We start from the raw sequence: 23,937 nt of genomic DNA on the forward strand, positions 1-23,937 counted from the left end.
GAGACACTAGGCATGACGTTGCTCTGGGAATGACTGTGCAAAAGCTCTCCTCTCTCTTTCTCTCTCCACTGTCTCTGACCTTGTGTACCCTCTGGTCTGGTTTTGGCGTTAATACTTTGTTATAAAAATGCCTTGTTAAGCAGACTGGAGGTTACAGTCACTAACTGTCTGATGATGGGAGATTTTATATGGCTGGCTGGAAAAACACAGCTTTTTACAGTAGACTACATAAAGAGCTGACATTGATTCCCTGTTCTCCCATCTCTTAGTCCTGGTTGGAGTATTTTTGCTCCTTTCACCTCCCTCCTCTCACACATTCCTTTTCTGACTTGATCGTTGGTGTTTCAAAATCGGTAAATTGTTTATTCAGCCATGTCCCACCTCTCTTCATCCTTATCACTGTCCTGTGTCACCACCATTTAACTTGCTAAATTGCCATCTTGTTTAATTCCGCACCAATTTTACCCCTCATCGTTTTTTCTTTTTCTCTGTCTCATAGCTTATGACCTTCTCTCTCCCTGCCTTTTTCCTTTATCTGTACATATTTGCTTGTCAGTATTTTCCCTCTAAATCATTCTGTTCCTCTTCTCCTATTTGGTATAAATACCTATACTGTTCTCCCACCAAATCTCTCTCTATCTCTCTTACTTTTTGTCTCCCTGACTTTATCTCTTCCTCTCACACTCTCATATTTGTGCCGCCCTCCACTGCCGTGTGTGTGCTTTTTCCGTCAATTTTCTCCATGTTTAAACACCCATTTGCAAGCCATTATTAAATGATTGGAATCATCGGGTGTATGTGTGTGAGGAGTGGAGGTTAGGTGGTGTGCACTGGTGCCCAGATCACCTTGAGAATTCAATTATATCCCCATTCCATGCCGTTAAAAAGCACCGGCACTGACACACAACATATCCACAGCCCCCCCACACACAGACGCACACATACCTGTGTCCTGTCTAGTATTGCAGACTCCAGTGCAGAGAAATTTCGCCCGGTGGAATCGATCTCCGGGCGGGCATTATTGGATTTCTCAGATGTGTTCCAACGCTCTCAAAGGTCACCGCTACAATGAATGCCACCGACACTACACCACCAAACAGGTCTATCTTTTTGTGAGTTTGTGTGTGTGTGCGCGCATGTGTGTATGTCAGACGCAGATTAAGAGAGAGACGGGTCGAGAGAGCAACTTGGTTTGTATTTTTTCCAAACAATAGGAGTGCTGATAAATGTTTTTCATATAACTATAAAAACATTACTACAACATAAGCACAAAATGAGCCCCTACTTTCAGAGCACAAGAATATGGTAGTGAAAACAGATTTGTGTCATCTCTCGAGCTACAGTGAGCACCAGTGCTACCATTTGAGGCCCGTGACATCAGCTCATACACCCCTTGAAAGCATTCAGCTTTTGCAGAGTTGTGAAGCAGAGCATGCTCATATTGAACAATTGTACTGTGCTGCCCATTTTCTGGTAAGATTTTTTGGTTGAAGGAGTTCCCATTATTCTAAAATTTTTACTTCTCGAGAATGTCACCTTTTTTGACAGGATTAAAAAATACATTTTAAACAAAGAATAAAAAAATCAAATCATAACTACATTTTAATTTTAAACACAGAATTTTGGATAATTATTAAATAAAAATATGTTTATTTTCAATTCTCTGGAGTTATCCTTCATATTCTTTAGATTATGTGGTAGTGGAACAACTACCCTTCCAAACTTTGGTGTGGAAAAAACACAATGACTACCATATACAGTACAATCATCAGATTGTCTTACTGATACCAGTTTTAGTATATCAGAGTAGTTATAGAGAAGAGAGTGACTATCTTAACTTTGACTTGAGGTCATTTTTTCTGTGGGATGAGGAACTACAGGAGAATTGTTCTTCAACGTGTGAATGTATCTACAGGTATTTTTTACCCAGGAAACACAAGTAAAATTTGATGAGAATTCCCTGGAAAAACAAGGATCTCAGTCTCTTAAACCCAAATTACCATTTGTGAATGCACAAACTTGACATCATTCCGAGTTTAAGCCAAGTTGTGGTTCCTAGCCGACCACCAGCATGAAATAACCAACCACAAACAAGAGCAAAGATAAGTATTTTTAGCTAAAAAACTGAATTTAAGTGGGTTTACAGCCCAGTACATCTCTATGTGAGTGTTTTTCTCCTGTTCTGAATTCACTCACCGGGTTTCCCTTGCCGTTATGGTTGCGTGAGTATGGATAGAAGGCGCCCAGCTGCATCCATCGAAGACACATTTCGTACTCAGCTGTGTTAAAGAACCCACATATGTCTGCCCCCGTCTGAAAGAGATTGATAGACAGAGAGTCTCAGCGTATGCGTGTGTGTGAGATGGACGGAGAGAAAAAATGTGGGCACCAGGGTGCAGGTGTGACTACAGTGAGCACCCTCCAACCACAGGAACTTGGGGTCACACTACTTTTGTTGCAAACATCATGTTCCTGAAATGTCCTTGAGCAAGACACCATCAGAATGAAGGATGCTGTTGTGTGTTTAATCCTGTGGCTGGGCTGTGGGAATGCAAATGATTTATATATATTGATCAATAAGGTTTCAGATTACAATAATTATTATTAGACACACTGAGGAGATCAGAGAGGACAGCAGGACAAAAAGAGAGAGAAAAAACGACAAAGAGACACAGGGTAAAAGAAGCAAAGACAGAGAAAGCCAGGACAACAATAACTACTCAATTAATAAGAGATTTGTATAGGTCAGGACAGACAATCCCAAGGCTTTTTGGTTGGGCTGGGGCTTGTAATGACACGCTTCACATTGTATCTTAAGATGTCCTTTGATCAAAGGGTCTAGCAAACAAAATAACATCTCTCAGGAGGCCGTAATCTACTTAGAGAGGACAAGGTCACATCAAAAGATTATGTCTTGTCAAAACCAAGATCAGATGATGATACTTACGTAAGGGATGCCAAACATACTGAACTCCATCATGCCTGTAGAACAAAGGAAATTGAGGAGTTGTGCCAAGATGAAGAACACATTTTCTTTTCGATACTACACAGTTTGCAAGCACCCTGTTGTCATAAGTATGATAGACCTGTATATTGTCAGATAACTGATTACAATTCAGACTACCATCACCAATTGTATGTACCAAATTTTAACTCAAATAATGGATACCTATACCTATAATGGATTTGTAAAGCTGGTCCCAGCTGGCAGAATTGTCCCCGAGCCAATGTCCAGCCCATTTTCCACTGGAGGGATAAGTGGACCTCGTCACCACTATGCCTCTTTTACCTGTCACGTTCAGCAGGGCACTGTACAGAAAGAGAACATTGAAATAAAACACACACACACACACACACACACACACACACACACACACACACACACACACACACACACACACACACACACACACACACACACACACACAAGCAACAAGCAGAAATGTCTTCTTGCTCTTAAATAAAGTACCTCCATTTTAGAAGCAAATTAACAAATTAATTGGGATTGTTAAATTCAACTTGGTGCTAAAATGAAATCATTCGTAATCTAAAGCACCTGGACCCAAGGGCCAATGATGCTGAGCATCCCCCGGCTCCTCTGTAGCTAACGTTGCAATCTGGCCTCCCTGTGGTAAGAAGACAATTTTACCACAAGGACCAATGAAGTTTCACATTGGTGATTATTATCATAAAGATTTGATTAGACCATATTTCTGTGGATGGCTGGAAGATTATCAGTTATGCATCTCCTGTGGCTGCATTTCTTCCTGAATGTGTTTGCCATGAATGGTCCTGCTTTCCCTGTTCTCTTTTCTATTTTCTTCAACCAACAACTCATTTGTGTTCAGATTATGTAGGATTGTGATTATTAAAATAGTTTCTATTCTTTTTAATGTAGTATGGGCAACACAAACACATTTTTTTGGTATCATGCACATCTGCCAACAGATGTCTCCTGTTTGCTGGGTTTAAAAATATGGGAAAAAAATACGTTAAAACTTGAGCGTATGTCATCTGTGTTGGTTCATATGGATTTTTTTTACACTTTTGCAAAATTCTATGTTTAAATAAAAAGAGCATCGGTCTATCTTACAGGTAATTTATTTACTGCTAAAGTGCAGAATAACACCATCTATTGTATAGATCCCCCTAAAATATAGAAGAAATATTGAACATCTTAACACAGAAAGACACACACAGGCAGGCGCACAAATATGAATACACTTACTCATAGGTAGGTTTGGTATGGGACCAGCCGTAGAGACTATGGACGTCGTAGTGTCTGACTTTCTTTCCATCACTGAGTGTCTGCTCGCTGTTCATGCACAGAGTCTTATGGTTTAAGCCAAGATGTTTGGACTCCAAGGCTTTTGGGAGTGTGCACAAACACAAAACACACACACATAAAACACACATGTGGAATCCTTTAAATGCATACTGCTAATGATTGATTGTCGTCATAGCTTAAAAACCTCATTACAACATTAGCAGAAACAAAAAATAGAACTGTGTGCATCTTACATGGCATGTACGGAGGCTTCTCTAGAATAGGATTACCAAGACACTTCCCTCCAACTGTGCCATGGACAAAACTGGCAGGCTCATTCATGTCCTGCAGATGAAGACAGATAATAGAATATGGAAATCAAAAGAAAATCAGGCAGAATGATAGTGGAATGCAAATGAGGACACTTTATTAGAATTTTCTCTTTCAGGTCACTCACAATCCAGAGGCCATCAAACTTCATGGTATTCTCATAGAAATCCTGGATTTCTTGATGCCACCACGTTGCTGTTGTAGTGCGGAAGAAGTCGGGGAATGCGGTGTAAGCCCTGTAGAACTGGAAATGGGACAGTCAAAAAAAACGGAAATGAAATGCTGAATACTGAAGGGTCTCATGCATTTTAATTGATTGTCTCCCGATGCATTTCCTTAATTATGGCGTAAGGGAAAATTTCACACACTGTGTATTGGTAGTTGGAATGTTTAGGCATACTTTCCAATATGTCAGAAGCTAGGAAGTATTATCTGTCAATGAGCTGAAAATGGAAAAATAGTGTACCTCTACTTGTTTATCCCAGTCCAAAGATTCATCTACTATGACATCAGGGTAATCTGGCCAGACCTGCAAAAAAAGATTATGAATCAAATCGCCACACACTCTGCAGAAGTCATCACTGTGTCCGTTAGCTTAAGTCTTTTTTAATCAATACATGCTGGTGTGCTTTTCCACTTGTGTGTTTGGCTATCCTTTCCCTCTTACCTTCCCCCACACAATTTCATTACTGATGTTTTTGGGCCATTTGATGAAGACATCCAGTTCTTCACCTCTCACAAAGGCAGGGTAATGACGTGTCTCATTGGCTGAGATGGCTGGATCCTGGAATTAAATACAGACAATGCTCGTATATTCAGTAGTAGAGAGTGGCGAGTAATTCAGTAATTTAAAATTTAACATTCACAGATATACTGTAAGCTTTAGACATCTTTAATATTACTGTAAAATATTTACACCGGCCCCATGGTTGCTGATCCTTGAGTGCCCAGTCATGTGACTGTATCAGTACTTTATGATATAAGGTCATTACCAGAATGAAGATGAACCTCATGCCCTCTCCTCTCATGCGGTCAACCAGGGCCGGCAAGTTTTTAAACTCTGGATCCAGGACAAAGTCCAGCTGACGATCCATGTAGTCAATGTCTGCATACTGCACATCCTGCAGAAGAAAACTGAAGTTCAACTGATTTTGTATTATTACAAATATCAGAATGAGACCAAAATTTAACACATAGCATTAATTTAAAGAGCAATATTTTCCTGTATTAAATTTAGGACTTTGTGCTTTGTGCTGTTGGAATGACAAAATCACAGTAAAAGACTGTGATTTATTTTATTTTTTTTATTGGCTCATGAATGTCACTTTAGTCCTTGGATGACTATTTTCTACATATTCAACTCCCAGAACTTTACAGAGCTATGTGTAAGTTATGTGGATGTAATTGAGTGAATGAATGTCTGCTTTCTATAAGAATAAAACTTCATCCGATTTGGCTGCCCGGTGTGTCTGCGGCAGTTTGAGGTTGGTTAGTCTGTAAAGCTAGCTGATTTGTAGCCTTTGTAAGAAGCTGCATTTTCTGCTTCTTTCATTCCAGTTAATGATGCAGGATTCCTTATGGCTGGTGTCAGCTCCTTGCAGGTTAGGGCTTTGTCGAAGCATATTCCCGGTATAACTTGATTATCGATGGAAATTCTTATATTCTGTTCTGCATGATGAAGGGAATGGCCTGTTTCAACATGGGACATCTTGCCACGGTTAGACACAGTGCTCTCACGGAGGAATATTACTTTCTTTTTTGTTATAAACAAAAAAGAAAATAATTTGTTGTAAATTTATGGGTACAAACGTAGTTACTTCTACTATTTTGCAAAAATGGGAATCCCATATTTCACCGTCAGAGAGAGTTACTGGTTCTGGTACAAACTTGAAACATCCAGAGGCAGAGAAACATACCATGGAATGGATTTCAAATGAAATCAGAGGTCACATTTCTTTATGTTAAATTGGATGCAGCCAATGCAAAATGTGTCCCTTTTGCTTCATCCCACTAGATTTTATCTAATTTAGTTTTATGTACTTATTGTCTGCATACAGTCAACCATATTGTAAAATATGGGTAGATACTCTGTTGGATTTATCTCAGTCTATTCCATTGAGTGCATGTATCTGCTATATGCAACGTACATGAAAGAAGAAGCTATCATGTTGCATTTGTTTGGATGAGAGCAGTGAAAATATCCCTTGCGCCACGGCACTGAATGAATGAAGCGTCTCGGCAAATGTAGGTAACATTCTGTTACAGCGGCATTTATGAAGTTGCTGCACATGAGGTGTGATATTTTCTATCGCAAATAAACTTAAACAAATTAATCAAAAAAAAAGAATCACAATCCATTACTTCAAAAGCATTATTAATTTTTCTCTCTTTGCAGTAGAGACAGACAATTATTTAAAAGCTGACACTGTGTTGCCCTGTGTTTAGATTTGGTTCACTGAAACCTGAATCCAACTATGGATGGGAACATATGAGTTGAAAATTTGTATTTTCTTGTAGCGTTTTTAGATTGCCAACAAAATTATTTTCAGGTACAAGACTGTAAATCAATCCTCTTTTTCTGTCCTTATCTTGAATTCTGACTTCTTAAAAAAGTCCTTGTCTGGGCACTTACATAGGGTATACCCGCTGCCCTCATGTCTGTATATAGATCTTCTATCTCTTTGTCGTTGTTGTAACCATAGCGACAGAGCTGGAACCCAAGAGACCAATAGGCAGGTAGAATTGGTCGCCCGATCAGCTGTTAAGAAGAAAAACAAACAAGTAAGTCAGAACAGTTCAGCACCGAGAAAAGTTGTTTTGCAGGAAAACGGGACAGCATCCATGAAGTGTTTGTTTGTGTGTGTGTGTTTAGAGTGGCTAAATGAGAGAGCGCAATGAAGCGAGGAACTCCCAGCTGCTGCAGTCCATCAACAGCGGCCCAGGGCCAGACACAAAATACACACACACACACACATACGCAGGCGAATGCAAATAGTTATAGACGCAAACAAACCAGAGGTCCAAGAAGACTTACTGCGGTGTACTCCTGCACCACCATCTCAGGTGTAGGTCCCAAGACCATGTAGAAATCCAAGATGCCTCCCACAGTTCGGTAGGTTAAAGCTGGAGTAGGCTGGAAAGTCACATCTGGATACAAGCAAATAAGACTCTTATGTCCCTTAAAAATTCATATGAAGTGGTATATATGAGTGTATGTGTCTGCCTAACGAACTATGTGTTCCACACGAACATTTTAGTGCTTAAGGGGTAATCAAGCGTACTGTACAGTAGGAGCCTCTATATGAAATTGCACTTTCTGAAAATATTAAATTTAAAACTGGTTGGAATGCATTAAAAAGTAAATATTTCTTTCAATTTTTCATGAAGACAGTTGAATTAGTAATTAGTTTTGTTAATCTGGTGATGAAATAGATGCAGGAGGACATTGGTACCAAGTGAGCAACTCAACTCTGTCTTGCAAAGTGAGAAACATATAGCCATAGTAGTGTGTGCGCGTGTGTGTGTGTGTATGCGCCGTGCTGGCCTTATGTGAGGCTCCCTGTCCAAGGAGATGTGCTCAAAACATGGAAAGTGGCCTCACTCATTAATACATAAATTCTCACTGCATATGTAATTGAGTGTGATTATGTCTATGTTTGTATGAGGGTGGCTGATTGCATTTGCATATGGTGAATGTGCGTGCGCTGGCAATGCTTCTGTATGCACGAGCATGGATGTGACTCTGTGTATTTGTGTTTGCGTGTTTCATCTCTCACCCATTGCATTGCTGTTTAGCAGCAACACACCATGTGCATCGGCGGTGGTCTCAAGGCCCATATAGAAGGGATGCACTCCATAGCAATTCATCTTGTACTGTGGCAGAGAGACAGAGCGTGAGAATCAAAGGGAAAGTGTGAGATGGATGAATTTTGGTTAGAGAATTGGTGTGTTCTGTGGTTTGATCAAATGTTGGCTTATGTGCCACTTTGTTTATTCGTGAGCATTTTTCTTTGCATCTGACGGGCAATTCTCATTGTATGACATAACACTGCCTTAAGCTTGCTCCTAGTGCTGTCAACATTCAACGGTTTTACCAGAAGTGGAGAAAAATATTGCTACGACTGTCCTGTATGTAAATTAATGTGCACTGGCTAAAACATTTCTTTAAAGATGCGCTTCCTATGTTAGTTATAGCACCCAATGGTGACTCATAATCCCCCCAAATTTTAAACTAGGCTTTAAACTGGTGTTTGAAGACATCAACAGAGAGCTGGGAGGTTATTTTTGGGATTTGAGTTGCTGCTGGGCGCAATAACGAAATCAGGAAGTCCTGAATGTATCATACAGAACATTAAAATTAATGACAAAACTGTACCTTGGTGGTTACTGTACTAAACTTGGCAACTTATTAACAGAGCAGAGCTTTTGGTGCTTTATCAAATTTTATGGTTTACAACGCCCACCTATTCAATTTGCTTGTGTGCCTGGCAGCAATCATTTAGTTTTTTGTTTCCATTTATTGTGACAGTTTATCACATGTTAATAAACAAACATCTGTTGCAGATGTATGTTTGCAATTGCTTGATTTTCTGCATGCACACACATAAGTATGCAAATGTAACAATATTTTGTTCTAGTGGGAATGAGTTGAGTTTCACAGAGTGGACTTTGAGTGGACACTGTTGCCTTCAGTGTTTAGATGAGGATGGGACTAGACAGACGGGGTGACGAGGAACAGGATAGAAAGGTGGCAGAAGACCGGAAATCTGCCACTTTCAGATGTCACCGTCCTTCAAGGAAAACTCATGGGCACGTCACTCTCCATCAGCCTCCTGCACTTTTGGTGCATAAGAAGTTGTTAAACTGTAATATAATGGCTTTGAGGACCGGCTCTGTCTTTGTGTCATTTTTGTTTGGAGGTGTGCTTTTCTTGGTATGTTTGTGTGCGTGTGTGTCGTTGTGGCCCTGCTACATGGTGTGAGGCCCTGACTCCAGAAGGAGAAAGGTCATCAACTCGTCCTAGCTCTTCTAACAACAAGTGACAGCCACTGACAGTGCTCTCTTGGTCTCTGTCTGTCGGTCTTTCTTGACTTTCTTGACACATTCTAGGTACATTTACATGGACTCTAATAGTCTCACTATGGATACTAAATAAAACAAGATATATGCAATTTACCCGCTGCTTTTTAAAACTGTCTATGTATATTCTCCTTCACGTTCTATTGCTCACAGCCAAATTAATGAGTGCGGGTCTGATTTTCACTCAACTATCAAGTATTCAACATCAAACCACATCTCTCTTTCATGTGGCTGCACCTGTGTATCCTTATGCCTATGTCTGTTCAGATTTTGAACAAAAACAACAACAAAAAAGATCCATGAGAGTAGTATCAGATAGTATGCACCAAATTTGTTTATTATTCTGAAATTATCTATTTTCTTTCTGCTGGTTGATAATTACTTTGTTTGTACATGGTATCGGTGGAGAGGTCTTGTAAATGGTGAAACAATGTGTGAGAAAAAGAGCCATGTCTTTCTGAGGAACATTTTGGTAATTACCTGAATAACGGTTTATGTCTTGCTAAAATGCCCTTAAAGAGCAACTTAACCCCTGTTTTGGCTTGAACACATCCCCTTTCATTCAAAAAAAAATATAATCCCTTTTAACAGTGACTGACTTTCTACACTGACACTTTTCAGAGGTTTTATTACTTAGATCTGGCATCCATTCATAATTCATAGAACTGTCATTACATATGTAGCTTTCTTTTTAACATCTATACCTTCACTGACACTCAAGGCTGTGGTTCAGGGCCATTTTCTAGCTAGTTCTTCTTTAAATAATATGATTAAAGGTTAATGCTATACACTATGTATGTATTTGACTATGATTACTCCGACTATGACCTAATTCACAATAAGATAAACAGACACAAACCAAAAGAACAAAAGAAAAGTTAAGGCGGCAAACTCTTGTCTGGTTTAATATTAGTATGTACAGTATATAAAAAGTAAACACAGAGTCCAATTACATCCTGTCTCCTCTATAGTTTTTTTTACACATTTTTTTAATAATTTTTTTTCTGATTTTCGTCTGCTCACACTTTTCCTTCTTTTTTTTTCCTAACTAATTCTCTTGCTCTCTGAGGGCCCTCATAGCATTTGTCTGAACCCCGTGGAGCTGCCTTGACAGCTCAGCAATTAGGTTTGATAATGCTGATGCAGATGGAAACCTCATCCTGTCTGGCCTTGACACCGGTAAGGAAAACATGATGACACTCTATAACTGCCGTTCACCTCAACAGCACCACATCAAAGTGCCACGAGCGAGAGAAAAAAACTTTACATACTGTGCAGGAAGGTTGTGTCACCTCTGCAGTCTCTAGAGAATATGATGTTAAAGACATTCAGTGCAGGGTGCTCTGTTAAATACACCATAACAAGCACGGAATTGGTTTTGACAGAACATGCCTATGCTTAAAATGGAGAGAAAAAAAACTGTTGCTGCTGTGAACAATAATTTAGTTCAATGTCACATTTTTTTCATGGACATCATTACTATCAAACATCCCTTCAGGTAAATTATATGCTAGTATAAAGTATGTCTCAAAAGCAGAGTGAAGTAACAGCTGAATCTGTATTCATTTTTTTCAAGTGTGTGCATGTGTGTTACACTATGTGCTTCAAGCGTGATACTTACACCAGGAGGCTGGTCCTTGGAGAACATACCCCAGGTGTGATAGTTGAGGTCGTGCTTATAGGTGGGGTGCTCTGTCTCTCCAAAGCCATAGACAAACTCTGACGACAGTCGAGTAGACACTTGGATGAACTTGTCTGAGAAGGTAAAACCTGGCACAGAGGAGTCCCAACTGAGAAAAGTGACAGAGGATTAAATCAATGAGGGAGGGAGAGAGAAGGGAATTCTTGTCAAAGGGAGTTATTCACCACATGTTTGACACAAATGAGCATAATAACCTGTAGAAACTGCAGGCATCCCTTCATCATACTTCATACATTTTAATTAGTAAAATTTCAACTGACACTTCTAAAAAACATGGAAGACTTAACTACAAAATAATGTCACCCTTGCTTAAAGATATGCTTGGAAAATGCTCTCCGATGCTCGACTGCTTAAAGTGACATCATCACGACTGCTGAACAAGAGGAAACTATTTTAAGTGCTGATACATGGAGCAACATAGCTGGAAATAGTTTAAATACATTTTTAACCAAAGTCTCACTTTATTGCTTGTTGATAGGTGCATCTATATTGCCCAAAATTGGCTAGTCGGTGAGTGCCCTATAGTGGCCACTTTAAGGGACAATGAGAAGAGATTGCATTATGCTTGTGGAAACAAAATAAAGCAGGGAATGCATATTAAATTACCTTAATTTTTATGAAAGTATAGAATTTATTTATTTAAGTCAAAATAGCTCATTTCAAGATTGTTCTAAAAATGTCACCACATCAGAATTTTACAAAATGCTATTGTAAAATTATTAAAAGAAATGCCCGTACAGATTTTTATGAAAGCTCACAAAGACAAGGAGGTTGTAGGAGAGGCACCTTCAAGGCAACCTAAGAGCAGTCCAAAACCACCAAGAAATGACCTAAACCTATCAAACAATAAATTAATGAGACTAATATATCCAAATTCCAAGAAACAACAATCAATACAGAACTAATGGCTGAAAGATCTACAACACAAAACAAAAACATAAGACCAGCTGAACCAGCTGAACAATTGAAACACTCACATCTTGGTTCCCGTGCTTTTCCTTATGACCTGGATGCCAAATGGGTTGTTGGTAATAAGGACCCTGTAAAGCCTCTTGTTTTCGTCAGTCTCAGGAGCAGCAGGAACTGACAGCGGCACGGGAACCTCATAACGATCTGTGGCTGGGTCCCAGATCTGGACAGGGAATGTGATATTAGTGTGTCAGTGAATGCGTGTGTGTACTAGCACAGACAAATAAATACACACCTTGAATTGCAGCATGTCACTGCTGTGGTAACGGATCTCAACACGGAGTGTGTCAATGTCCACTGACTCTGGGCGACCACTGCTCCTGTACTTCTTGTTCCGAGTGATATCAACTGTCATGCCTGAGTTGGTTTCTTTGGTTGTCGTAACAGTGTATCCATAGTCTTTTGGATAGAAGCACCACGGAGCACGTTCCATGGTGCTTGGCTGAGTAGGGAAAGGCAGGAAAGCATAGGGATTTTCACAATATTGAACTCACATGTATACAGTAAGCAAGCGGGAACATCAGCAGAGTCTTTCCTCACCACCCAGATGCAGCCTCTGGCCTTGCACTTAGCCTCATCTGCATGCTCCTCTGGATGGCAGTCAAAGCGCTGGTGTTCCGCTGTCACTTTTTCCCACTGCACCACGTAAGTCTCCCCCAGGGTCAGGGAGAGGCCACTCAGGGACAGAACCTGTGTATGTGATGAAGTGCACAGGAAGAAAAGGTGGGGGATGTAGTGATTATTAATCCAAGGATGCCACTGTGGTAACATTTTTCCCAAGCTGTGAAAGCACAGACATGCCTGCTTGAAACAGACTGTGTGCTTGACGTTGCGTGTGCTATCAATTAAGACGCAGCTGTTAATTTCCCTCGCTGTTTCAACAGCCTCTGTCGGGAATTATGAGTCATTCTCACAACATATCTTGGGGAGCCCCTTTCGCTGTAGTCATTACAGTCACCATCTAATGAATCCTAAGATGGTGAGAGGACATCCAGGATACGTCTTTTTTCCAATGGGTCTTTTTTTTGGAATCAAGCTTCAGCAATTTTATTGTTTAAAATGCATCATGCAGAGCACAGATGCACACAAAAAGTCATGTTTAGAAAGAAGAAACTATTTATATATATAAATAAAGAAACCGAGGAGAGAGGGATGGAAGAGAGTAACATGAAGAAGAAGAGAAAGAAAGAATGGAAAGAATAAAAAGAGGGCACAGTGACTCTAAGGGCGGCCTTTTACATGCAATGAACAACAACAGTATAGACGACAGTGAGGCTATGCAGTACGCAGAAAATGGTTTTTAAAAAAGCATAACACTATCAAGTCAAAGAATGACATAAAATATAGGGAGCCAATGTGACTCGTGTATTGTAAAGTACTGTTCTATTTGAGTGTATGTCGAGCTAATGATGTTTGGTGGCTGTGAGCTATATTCAAGGCCCACTGCGACTAGGCATATAAAAACTGATGGACACGACAAGCCAGAGTTTAGGTTTAACAACGCATTTACCCTTCACCCCCAAGAAATGATTACCTCTGAGAGTCATTTGATAAATGCATGCTTGTGAGTGTGACCAGCGAGACCTTGAGGATCTACAAAAGCACAACTACAGCTACAGCTATATACACATGAACATGTGCACACGCAAATATACACAAGCCCACAAAGCAGACCTCTATAGTATTACTTAACTGAACCTCTTGACACTTTATAGACTCTTGCCTTTTGCTCATAACCCTGGGCACCTACTGTAGAATCATTGCTGCTAGACATTCTCCGGGGCGGTTTCTTTCTTTTTTTAAGACAAACAGTCACACAAAGCTTTTTGTGATACTCACCTAATGTAAATTGTTATCATTACTTATACTTAGAGGCTAACCTTGGGATGTATAGTAATGGTTTCATTCCTGGTCTTATTGAAATAAATGGCAGATGCCTACAGCAGTAGCCACTGCAGAATGCATCCACCCTGCATCTGTCCACTAAGGTCTTCCCGACAAAATGGAAATACTTAAACATATGTCTGGGAGTTTTTCATTTGTAATGACTATAGTAGTGCTTTTTATTCCATTAATTATGAATTCTAAAGTACTAATACACCCCACAAACAATTGATTGCTTTCACTTCACAATTTGTCATCCCCAAACGTGATCAACTCAATACCGGGAAAGCAGATTAAAAGCCAAAAATGTAACAAATTGAATGAAATATATGGTAGCAATTTATTTTTAAAGCTGTAATATATATATTTTTTTTATTGTGGATACGGCAAATTTGTTAGCAAGCAGTTGCCTATTTACATATCCAGCACACACAGCGCAACATTAGCATTTATTCAGAGTCATGTTTCTGGCCTACTGATGAATGCAAGTATAATACTCACTCTCTGTCAAGCTCGGGTCTGGTCTCCATCAATTTCTGAGGGAAATATCTGAGTTCCTGGCAGCTAAATGCTCCACTACATTTACTAGCTAGTTGCTAACTTTGCCTGTCTGTTGCTTGGTGCTGGTCATGAGTGTATGGTGGGTTTATCGGAGGTTTTTCTCTGAAAAAAGCTGCCTGCTACTGGAAACAAGGCTGTAAGAGACCAAAATGATGAGCTGAAAGATGGTAAAACACTTTTGTATAGCTCAGGGGAACAGCAGAATCAAGTCATAATTATCTGTAGGTTCTTCACATTACACATTTAACCCATTGTTAACATAAAAATAATGATTAGCGCAGCTTTGAAGAAATATGGCCCGTCATATGTTTATACACATCCTAGAAAGTCACATGAAAATAAAAAAAATAATGGTAGCTGTTTTTATTTTGCATCTGTGCATGGCAATGTCTATGAGCATTGCGTGTTTACCCTTTTGTCTCCATCGTACTGTATGTTGGTGTTCGGCACCACTGTGACAGAGTTTCCATGAGTCCCAGTGCCAACGTGAGTCACAGAGATGGACAGAGGAGAATAAGGCATCCCGAGGACAGTGATGTTCTCAAACTTAAGGTTGTTTGGGTCCTTGTAGCCAGCGTGGGTCACTTGCATTTTCAGTACTCCCTATAAGGCAGAAGACACACAATTATGTGCCTAGTTTGAATGCATTAAAGTAATTGCACGCTCTCAAATTATTATTGCTGTAATTAAATAAACTATTAATGCTATTAATGTATAAAATTTTCTTTTCTCATATTTTGAATAGACAGGGGGATAGATTGACAGATAAGAGCCTATTCCAATGTATGTAACAGTCCCAGCTTACATCACTAGCTGTTATCAAGTATACTAGGGAAGCAACCAGTTTATAAACTCCCTGAACTCATGTCCATCAGTCAAACATCTGTTCTGATAGATTTCCTGTCTGTTAAACCCCCACCCCAGTGTAATGCTAATGTGCAGGAAGAACATCACCGGCATACATCAAACATGCAAGGCGATAGTCAGAGCTGTGTGAAGCAGGAACATGGGATGCTTGATCCGACAAAGCTTCAGCAGTGCAACATGGATCAATCATGCTTGGTGTTCTGGGCTGGGAAAGTCGAAAGTCTCTGGTGGTTTTTAAACTTTGAACTTGAGTTCTGATCAGAATGAATATGTGGGCTGGATTTGAAAGATGGTGTAGATGCATGCGAGGGAAACTTACATAGACAACGGAGAAGGCGTAGTGGATATGGTTGCCTGTTTTAACTGTTTCTATAAAAAGAGGAAGATGTTAATGTTACCTCCGTTTGACACCTGAAATGCAGCCACACGTTAGAGTAACTGACCCTCACTTGTTGAAGTGTGTGAGCTGACTGAGAGTGTTTCCACAGTCACAATGATTCACGTGACGTTTTGTATTCTACAAGATAACAGCTTCCATTTGATGCTCATAAAACAACGCCTGTAATGACTGGTAATAACAAAATGAAGATGATCCTGTCTCACACTCACCATCACATCTGCACACACACAAACAGGCTCAAAATAAGAAAATGCAATACCTCGGGAATCTCCATCATCCCAGAATAGCTCCCCAGCCGCCTGGTTGTTGTCATCAAGAGCAACGATCAAGCCCATGGGGTTACGCCGACTAGAATTCATGAATCAACTGGCTACTAAACACATCTGTGCAAACACGTGCATGTGAAATAGACACATTTTTTTGTAATTACTGTTTGAGAACTGTGTTTGTGTCTTTGTGTGCGTGTGCGTGTGTGTGTGTGTGTGTGTGTGTGTGTGTGTGTGTGTGTGTGTGTGTGTGTGTGTGTGTGTGTAGGGAGGACCGCACCACCTCTGATGTGTAAACTAATCTCGATTTCCTGTCTGTTAACCCCCCACTCAAGTGTAATGCTAATGTGCAGGAAGAACATCACCGGCATGTGTGTGTGTGTGTGTGTGTGTGTGTGTGCGTGTGCGTGTGCGTATACCTGTATGTGGTGGTGACATCAGGTCTCTGTGTAGGGAGGACCGCACCACCTCTGATGTGTAAACCAATCTTGTCAGCTGGTAGATGCATATCCACATGCTTTCCGCGGTCTGCCAGCCGTTCCATCTGATTGGTAGGACAACAGAATCTATTAACTTTCATAAAATTCCTCCATGGGATGCGCTATGGGGAAGACAATCTCTGTCACACCCCCTTCAAGATTAGTGCAGTGGTCATAATTTTGCACAAGCCTGGGTTTGAAAATAGTAATCTTGGGCTTGTGTGAAATTGCCATGTCTACAATGCAGTTTGACTTTTTCTGAGGCCCTGAAACAGAAAAGCAGGGAAAACCTGTGGTTGCCATTGGTGTGAATGGATCTGTTATTAGTCTGAGTCTGCAAACCTGCTACAGTATTTAACGGATCCAAAGCTACTTTGCAATTAAACACACTGAACACAGGATAGTATACTAACTCTAGAGTTACAACAGCAGAGTACACCTATAGATATTATTGATGACTTCTGGCTCTCTCAGCAATAAATTCCACTCTTCGAAAGAGCAGATACTTGAACCTGATTGCATAAGTTGCATAAAGTTTCATCGCTTGAGCTTAGCAAATAATTCAAATGTGTCTTGGTTTGTACCAGACTCACTCTTCACACAACCTCGACAAATTATATTATTACATTTTTTGAAAGCTCTGTGTCTCCTGATTCTATCTGTACAAAACATTTAGGATCCCCATATCCGTACAACAGCTGTTTTGTTCAATCTTGTTCAATCTTTTAGACTCATTCTGACTTTTTGGTTGTAAAATTGAGACCAGAGTTATGCCTGTAATAAAAAGGGGTTGAGGAACCGTAATCTTTTTTATTTTGGGTACATTGTGCTTTGCGCTTGTGCACAAAAATAGGGGTATCTGGTAACAGGTTAAAATTCTAAAAAAATTTGAAAGTCTTACAAAAAACAGTGATTGAGTCACTTGAGAAGGATATGAAATGTGTTATTTTTTAACAGTATAATAATATAATGTAAGACTCTGCTGTTCTGCCAAGAACCATTTATTTAAGAAGAGCAGGCAAAGTTCTCCACATCTCTCTCTCTCGCTCTGTCTCTCTTTTTCTGTGCCCCTTCCACTCATTTCTCTGAGGGCCCAGATAGAGCACAGTTAATTTCTGATCCCCTGAGGACTGTATCCTCAGACCAGCCTAAAATAATTTAAAACTCTCTTCTCTCCATCGCCTCTCATTCTCCTTCTACCTACTTCCCTCTCCGCGCCCTGTTATTCTCTCTTGTGGTGCTCTAATTCTTTTTTTATCCCATTTTCCTCCATTCCAATTGAGGGTGTGTGTGTGTGTGTGTGTGTGTGTGTGTGTGTGTGCGAAACTATTTTATGCAGTACAGTAGAGTATGGGTGTGTGTGTGTGTGGGCTGGAGTTAGTGGAGCGTCTATAAGCAATTTCAGATCTTATCACCCCCTCATTGTCTGCCTTAAGGAGGTCTTCTCTTGCTTTGTCTTCTCTTCTTCTCCTTATTCCTGCTGGCCAATCCTCCCATCTTCCTACTCCTCTACACACAGTAATTGTCACCAGTCCTTTTTGTTTTTCTCATCGCCTATCTTGTCCCTGCTTTTCCTCTCTCTCCCATCTTATGTACTGTCTCCCTTTTCCTACTTTCTGTTTATCAGCTCCCATCCCATCTGTTTTCATTCTTTCAGCCCTCTGTTTTTCCATAATTTCTTTCCTCTGTATCCTGTTTTTCACGGTCATTTTCCGTACATCAACAACCCCACCCCTCAATCCCTACCCCCCACATACCACCCTCCCGTCCTTCCACCCTCCTACCCAGATAATCACAGGGGACCAACCGGGACAGGGGGCCGGTGGCAAGACAGCCAATCTAATCATTCATCTGATCAGTGGGCGCTTTACATCGCCACCGTGACGTCCAAATAAGGTCCCAAAGGAACTCAACACCTCTTTTATCTATCTGTCAGGGAGATAGTCTCTCTCCTCTCTTCCCTGTCCCCTCTTTCACTCTATCTTTGTCCTCACTCTTGCTCTGTCTTATCGCTCTCGTCTCTCAGTCTCAAACAAAGAACTTGAGGCAAACACTTCCATGTGATACATGTTCCTTGTGTATGTGTTAATTCCACTAATGTAACATAATACTGATAAGCCCCTGTGGAATCATTTTTGTTGAGCACTGTACATTTATGTTACCAATTAATCTAATGCATTCTAATGCAATACCCCCTGTTTAGCCTATAATGTGCAGTTTCTTAAGACTATATCAGAGAGATGTTGAGTCAAATCTCATAGTTTTTTTATGCCATGTGATTTTAAATCAGATTACATAATATTGAAATATGATTACGTATTCTTTCTCCTTAATGTCTGTAAAGGTAAATATATATATATATATATATATATATAAGAAACACCCATGCTATGCTGTGTAAATAATGTATGAATCCAGTTTTCTCACACTGCCTATAAGAATTAATTTTATGGCCTTTATGATATAAAAAGGAATGCTATCCATCAATGCTATGTGCATTTCACTTGGCGAACCTTCATTGTGTTATACTTAAAGTTCTTTTTTATCTCTAAGGGCAAGTATTTCAGCAAGTATAAACTGAAAGAGATTAATTGTCTGCAATGTGTGCTGAAAGTATACGACTTAATGTATAGCAACAGTAATTACCAGATGCAATTATCCAAATTAAATTAAACACACTATTGGTCATTTCTCTTGTGACACATGTGAAGGGGGGATGGACATACTTTAGAGGAAACTTAAAACGAGCAGGGAATATTCTTACCGTCTCATAGTCAAACCACACAGCATCTGGTACATATGCCCGCACCTTGTCCACACCCTGCAGAAAACAAGAACAATGATTTAAATATTTGTTTTTGCCATTAAAGGCAACCATATAGGCCTCTGATTTGTGGAGCAGGCATCACAAGGTGTCAGCTTTGTGTTTTGTGTGGAGGCATGCTTGTGTTTGATTTGTGTTTGCAATCGGTAACACCTGCTTTATCTCACTGTACCCATCCAGACACTTTAATCTTACAAGGCTGAACATGAAGAGAGAAGCTACAATACACCACAAAGGAAACACGGATATTTTTTGCTGCTATAAATCACTGAAACTTAATAATAAATAAGAAGAAAATAAAATGTTCCCATCAAGGAAAGTTATTTTAAAACAGCCTATCATCTGATATAAAGTTTCCACAAAGCTCTTGTGACATTTCAGTCTAAAGTGCTATGATGCAACAGATGATTGGAAAGACAGCATCAAGCAACAACTGATAGGTGACAGGCTTTGATGGCTTAAGGTGGCGGACAGACAGGAGCAATCAATAGAAGAGCACCAAGCCTTTGATAGCGTTGTCACTTCCCTGTTCTCTCTGACAGGGCAGAACAGAGGGAGAGAGAGAGAGAGATAAACACAAAAAGCACAGTGACAGAAAGAACGAACTACAGGTCCTTCTCAAAAAAAAAAAAAATTGTGAAATACACTATGTCGGCTGTGTAGGTCAAGGCTGTCTGTCAAAGGCACCAGTGCCAACAACATCTCGCTTCCTCTCCCTCTCTCTCTCCTTAGCTGCATGTCCTATTTTGTGGCCCTCAGAGGCCTGTCATTAGGAACAAGAAAGGGGGGTGGCAGGAAGACAAGAAAAAAACAGAGACCATCCTGCAATGGGATCACACCAGCTGCGACGAACTCATGAGTACTCAGTGCTCATTACTATATTATTGCATGAGTAGTCAGTAGTCATTACTATGTCGTTACGTGAGTACTCATGGGTCAGACTACACCCATCTTTGAACTCAGCCTTCATTTTGATCTCAACTACGCACCTGTAAAGTTTCCTGATCTTGCATGATTGTGACGCTATCGCGGAGACAACATCTGTCCACTGACAGACATATAAGCACCTGTCACAATACAACTCGAAACAACCTCCTTGGTAATTCCCACTATAGTAAGTGTCTCCAGGACCAGATTTTGTCATGATGACACACACAAACAAACAAATACAGTGACTCACGAGGTGAAAACAATACCAGCCATGCTGTTGCAACTTGTATTAAACAGGTAAGAGAATAGGGAACAAAAGATAATGAGACAGATGTAAATAAGAGCAATTCTGAAAATCAAAAAGTACATGTGAAACATTAAAAAGTATTGCTATAACAGTCTGCTAACTATTCGCAGTTTAAGGCAGATCACCTGTAACAACCTGTGGGATGACAGCCTGGGGAAATGGATGCTCCCCCTATACCTCGTTTTCTGGTGTCTGATTTGCTCACGGCGCCTATCGCTCACCCTGCTGACTAATGGGAAGAGACTGCAGGACTTAGCATGGCTGTTAACTGTGATTGAGAGGGACAAGGCATGAGGCCTGTATCCTCATTTAGATTACTGAAGCTCAGTTAGCCATAAGGTAAGATTTGATCAGGTAAGCCAAAGATTCATACTGGCAGAATGATCAGATGGTAGCTGAGGTAGATGAGAGGGGCAGAGAACGGCACAGAGACAGAGAGGGGAGAGAGAGAGGGTGAAAGAGAGATGGGATGAAATGAAATGGGATCACAAGGGTGATTTGACAGCAGCTGATTAAGAGAATGCAGATGAGATAAGGGAGCCAACATCTGATGAAAGGATAAGCTAAAAAGAAAAGGGAGTAATGGGCAAGAGGAGGGAGAGTGGAATCATGGATGAAGACCAGAGGGGATGACAGAGAGAGAGTATAGGAGATCTCCCCACTTTTTTTTAACAGAGATCAAGGTTAAAGCATCGACTGATCTGAATGATAGAGCAAGAGCATCATTAGAGAAAGGGTAAGGCAGGCGGACAGAGGGATAAATAGAGAGAGACAGAGAGAGAGATGAGAATAATGAGAAAGGAAAATGAAGGTAGGATGTGAAAGGCTGTTAAAGATCAGCCTGTGACCCTACTCAAGTAAGTGACACTATCTCTTCATGTGACCCTTCACAGCCTGATGCATCTGTAACAGATAGTAGGCACTCTGTTCTCAGCCCCTGCCCTCTTCCCGGCTTAAACCACAGCACTGCAGCACTTTACCATTTGTGACTCTGTTGGCTATATTATACCATCAATGTGCATCGGATTTGCTCGCTAACTTATACATATTTGGTATTTTTCTTCCTGCCATGAACATTAGTATACAGAAATGGGAGGGGAGGTTCAGTATGGGGTCTAGTATGGTGCATCTAAGGTGTTTTGCTTGAGTTTGGTTTAACCCCAAATCTGGGCACATAAAAAAATTTGACTCAAAAGCTTACATTATCTGTTTGTGGATGTTATGTTGGCTGATTTGATTAAAATTTGAACTCCTTCAAGCAGAGAGGAAAATTGCTTGTATTTTTTTATTTCCAATTCTACATGTGATTATAGTGTGAAGGACTGGTTTCAAACACAGAGCTGTCAGAATATGCCAAGATGGATTCATTGAGAATTGTAGGGCTGAATGCATCCATATCATCCAAGAAGCTTCCAGACCAGCGCAAAATGTTAAGCAAATGTTTGATCTTATTCCTTAAAAAGTTTATCCAATGTACTGTCAATTCATTCATGATATTTCTGCACCATCACAAGCAAGGTCATAATTTTTCTCCTTGAGGATGGAATTCAAATGCAGACATTTCAGTCTTTTCAATTGTCAGGGCACTTTGATACTTGTTTGTCTTTTTGATACAGAAAAATAACAACCTGCACAATTGCCTTATGGTCCTTCCTCTTCTCTGCCCTCAGGACATCTCAAACCCTGAGGCACTACAAACACAAACCCTCCACTTCTTGTATTAGAAACTTTTCCACAATCACACTTACTGAAGTTACTTCATCCGAAGCCCCAGTATGAATCCAATTCACTTTCCACTGTTCTGTAATTCACGAGGGGCCACGCTAAATTGCTTATTAATCAGGCCACTTTGACATGACCGCAGTCGCTGCGTACGCACACATACACATGTGCGTACAGGTGCACGCATATACACTCATACTCCGACAAACATGCACAAACACACGCATACACACTTCTATCTACACTTCTAATCTGCTAGTAATGAGGTCAGTGCTCTCATTAGAGCTGAGAGAAAAGAGGGAGGATATGAAAGAGAGAAGAAAGAGGGATGAGAGGAGGGGAGGGCAACAAAGAAAATCCCATGTCATGTTTTCCCAGTGGAGGTCAGGTTGTGCGCGTGTGTGTGTGTGTGTGTGTGTGTGTGTGTGTGTGTGTGTGTGTGTGTGTGTGTGTGTAACCCATATGCATCATCTGCTTTGCATAATACTGCTATATATGATACTTTCTGTGTCTAGACATGATACAGTGCATGCAATTACTGGTACATTTTGAAAGTGCACATGTATTTGAAGGAACAGGGCATGTTAGAATATGTATGTATGTGTACCTGCCGGAGGAGATCAGGGCCGCAAACTCTGTCTCATCTTTTAAATCACCCTTAAAAACCAATTTTTTGAAAAAATATATTTCCGGTGATTCCATTTATGTTTTATGACATTTTAGTTTGTTTTATAATGTTTTCAGTTTTATGGCTTTTAGTGTGTTTTACTGTATTTTTATTGTAAATGTCTATTTTTATTGTAAAGCTCTTTGTAACTGTGTTTTAAGAGGTGCTAAATTAAGTTAGCTATTATCATTATTACTATTATTATTATCATTTGATGTTTTTATTTTCGTTTTTGTTTTTGTGTTGGCTGACCGGGTCCAGTACAGGTGTGATGAGCAGGTGTTTTCCCCAAAGGAACTGGCGGTCCACTGTCCAGGTGGTGCTGTCGGAGTAGAACCTTGGGAATCACAAAGAAGAGAGTACATTCAATTAGATATCTTTTTTCATTATGTATTTGTCGACTAAATAAATAGTTTCGATCCATAATTTAGATTCACTGTGTAAAACCATCACCTCCTACTTTACTCAGCCAGTAAATAACTGTCTGTAATATTGCCACTGTTCTATGACAACATCTGGGGCAATGTATTAGTATGCTTAACCATTTTTACACCCTCATTATTCATAATTCATCCAAGATTTTTTATTTTTTTTTATTTACCAAAGTTAAATAAAATATTCTGCATTCATGTAAAGTCACCTTTCCTGGTACATGGAATAAAGAAAACAATATAAGTGATAGA

The 23,937-nt window shown here is 40.1% G+C and overlaps 1 protein-coding gene across 1 annotated transcript in view; it reads right to left on the reverse strand.

The window, feature by feature from the left end:
• The window catches only part of si (sucrase-isomaltase (alpha-glucosidase)), a 65,044-nt gene that overhangs the window by 14,895 nt on the left and 26,212 nt on the right, over positions 1–23,937 (reverse strand). Inside the window, exons 19-40 of the mRNA XM_040131112.1 lie at positions 23,507–23,591; positions 19,569–19,625; positions 16,745–16,869; positions 16,319–16,407; positions 15,979–16,028; positions 15,204–15,395; positions 12,888–13,037; positions 12,583–12,789; positions 12,356–12,510; positions 11,298–11,466; positions 8,374–8,470; positions 7,632–7,744; positions 7,230–7,355; positions 5,590–5,718; positions 5,265–5,381; positions 5,064–5,126; positions 4,725–4,841; positions 4,522–4,612; positions 4,229–4,367; positions 3,176–3,309; positions 2,948–2,982; positions 2,197–2,313 (exon numbers count right to left, since the gene is read on the reverse strand). Coding sequence (XP_039987046.1) covers positions 2,197–2,313; positions 2,948–2,982; positions 3,176–3,309; positions 4,229–4,367; positions 4,522–4,612; positions 4,725–4,841; positions 5,064–5,126; positions 5,265–5,381; positions 5,590–5,718; positions 7,230–7,355; positions 7,632–7,744; positions 8,374–8,470; positions 11,298–11,466; positions 12,356–12,510; positions 12,583–12,789; positions 12,888–13,037; positions 15,204–15,395; positions 15,979–16,028; positions 16,319–16,407; positions 16,745–16,869; positions 19,569–19,625; positions 23,507–23,591 — 2,557 coding nt within the window. The remainder of the gene's footprint in view (positions 1–2,196; positions 2,314–2,947; positions 2,983–3,175; positions 3,310–4,228; positions 4,368–4,521; positions 4,613–4,724; positions 4,842–5,063; positions 5,127–5,264; positions 5,382–5,589; positions 5,719–7,229; positions 7,356–7,631; positions 7,745–8,373; positions 8,471–11,297; positions 11,467–12,355; positions 12,511–12,582; positions 12,790–12,887; positions 13,038–15,203; positions 15,396–15,978; positions 16,029–16,318; positions 16,408–16,744; positions 16,870–19,568; positions 19,626–23,506; positions 23,592–23,937) is intronic.

This window comes from Xiphias gladius, chromosome 7 (genome assembly GCF_016859285.1).
Source record: "Xiphias gladius isolate SHS-SW01 ecotype Sanya breed wild chromosome 7, ASM1685928v1, whole genome shotgun sequence".
In the NCBI taxonomy this organism is placed as follows: Eukaryota; Metazoa; Chordata; class Actinopteri; order Istiophoriformes; family Xiphiidae; genus Xiphias; species Xiphias gladius.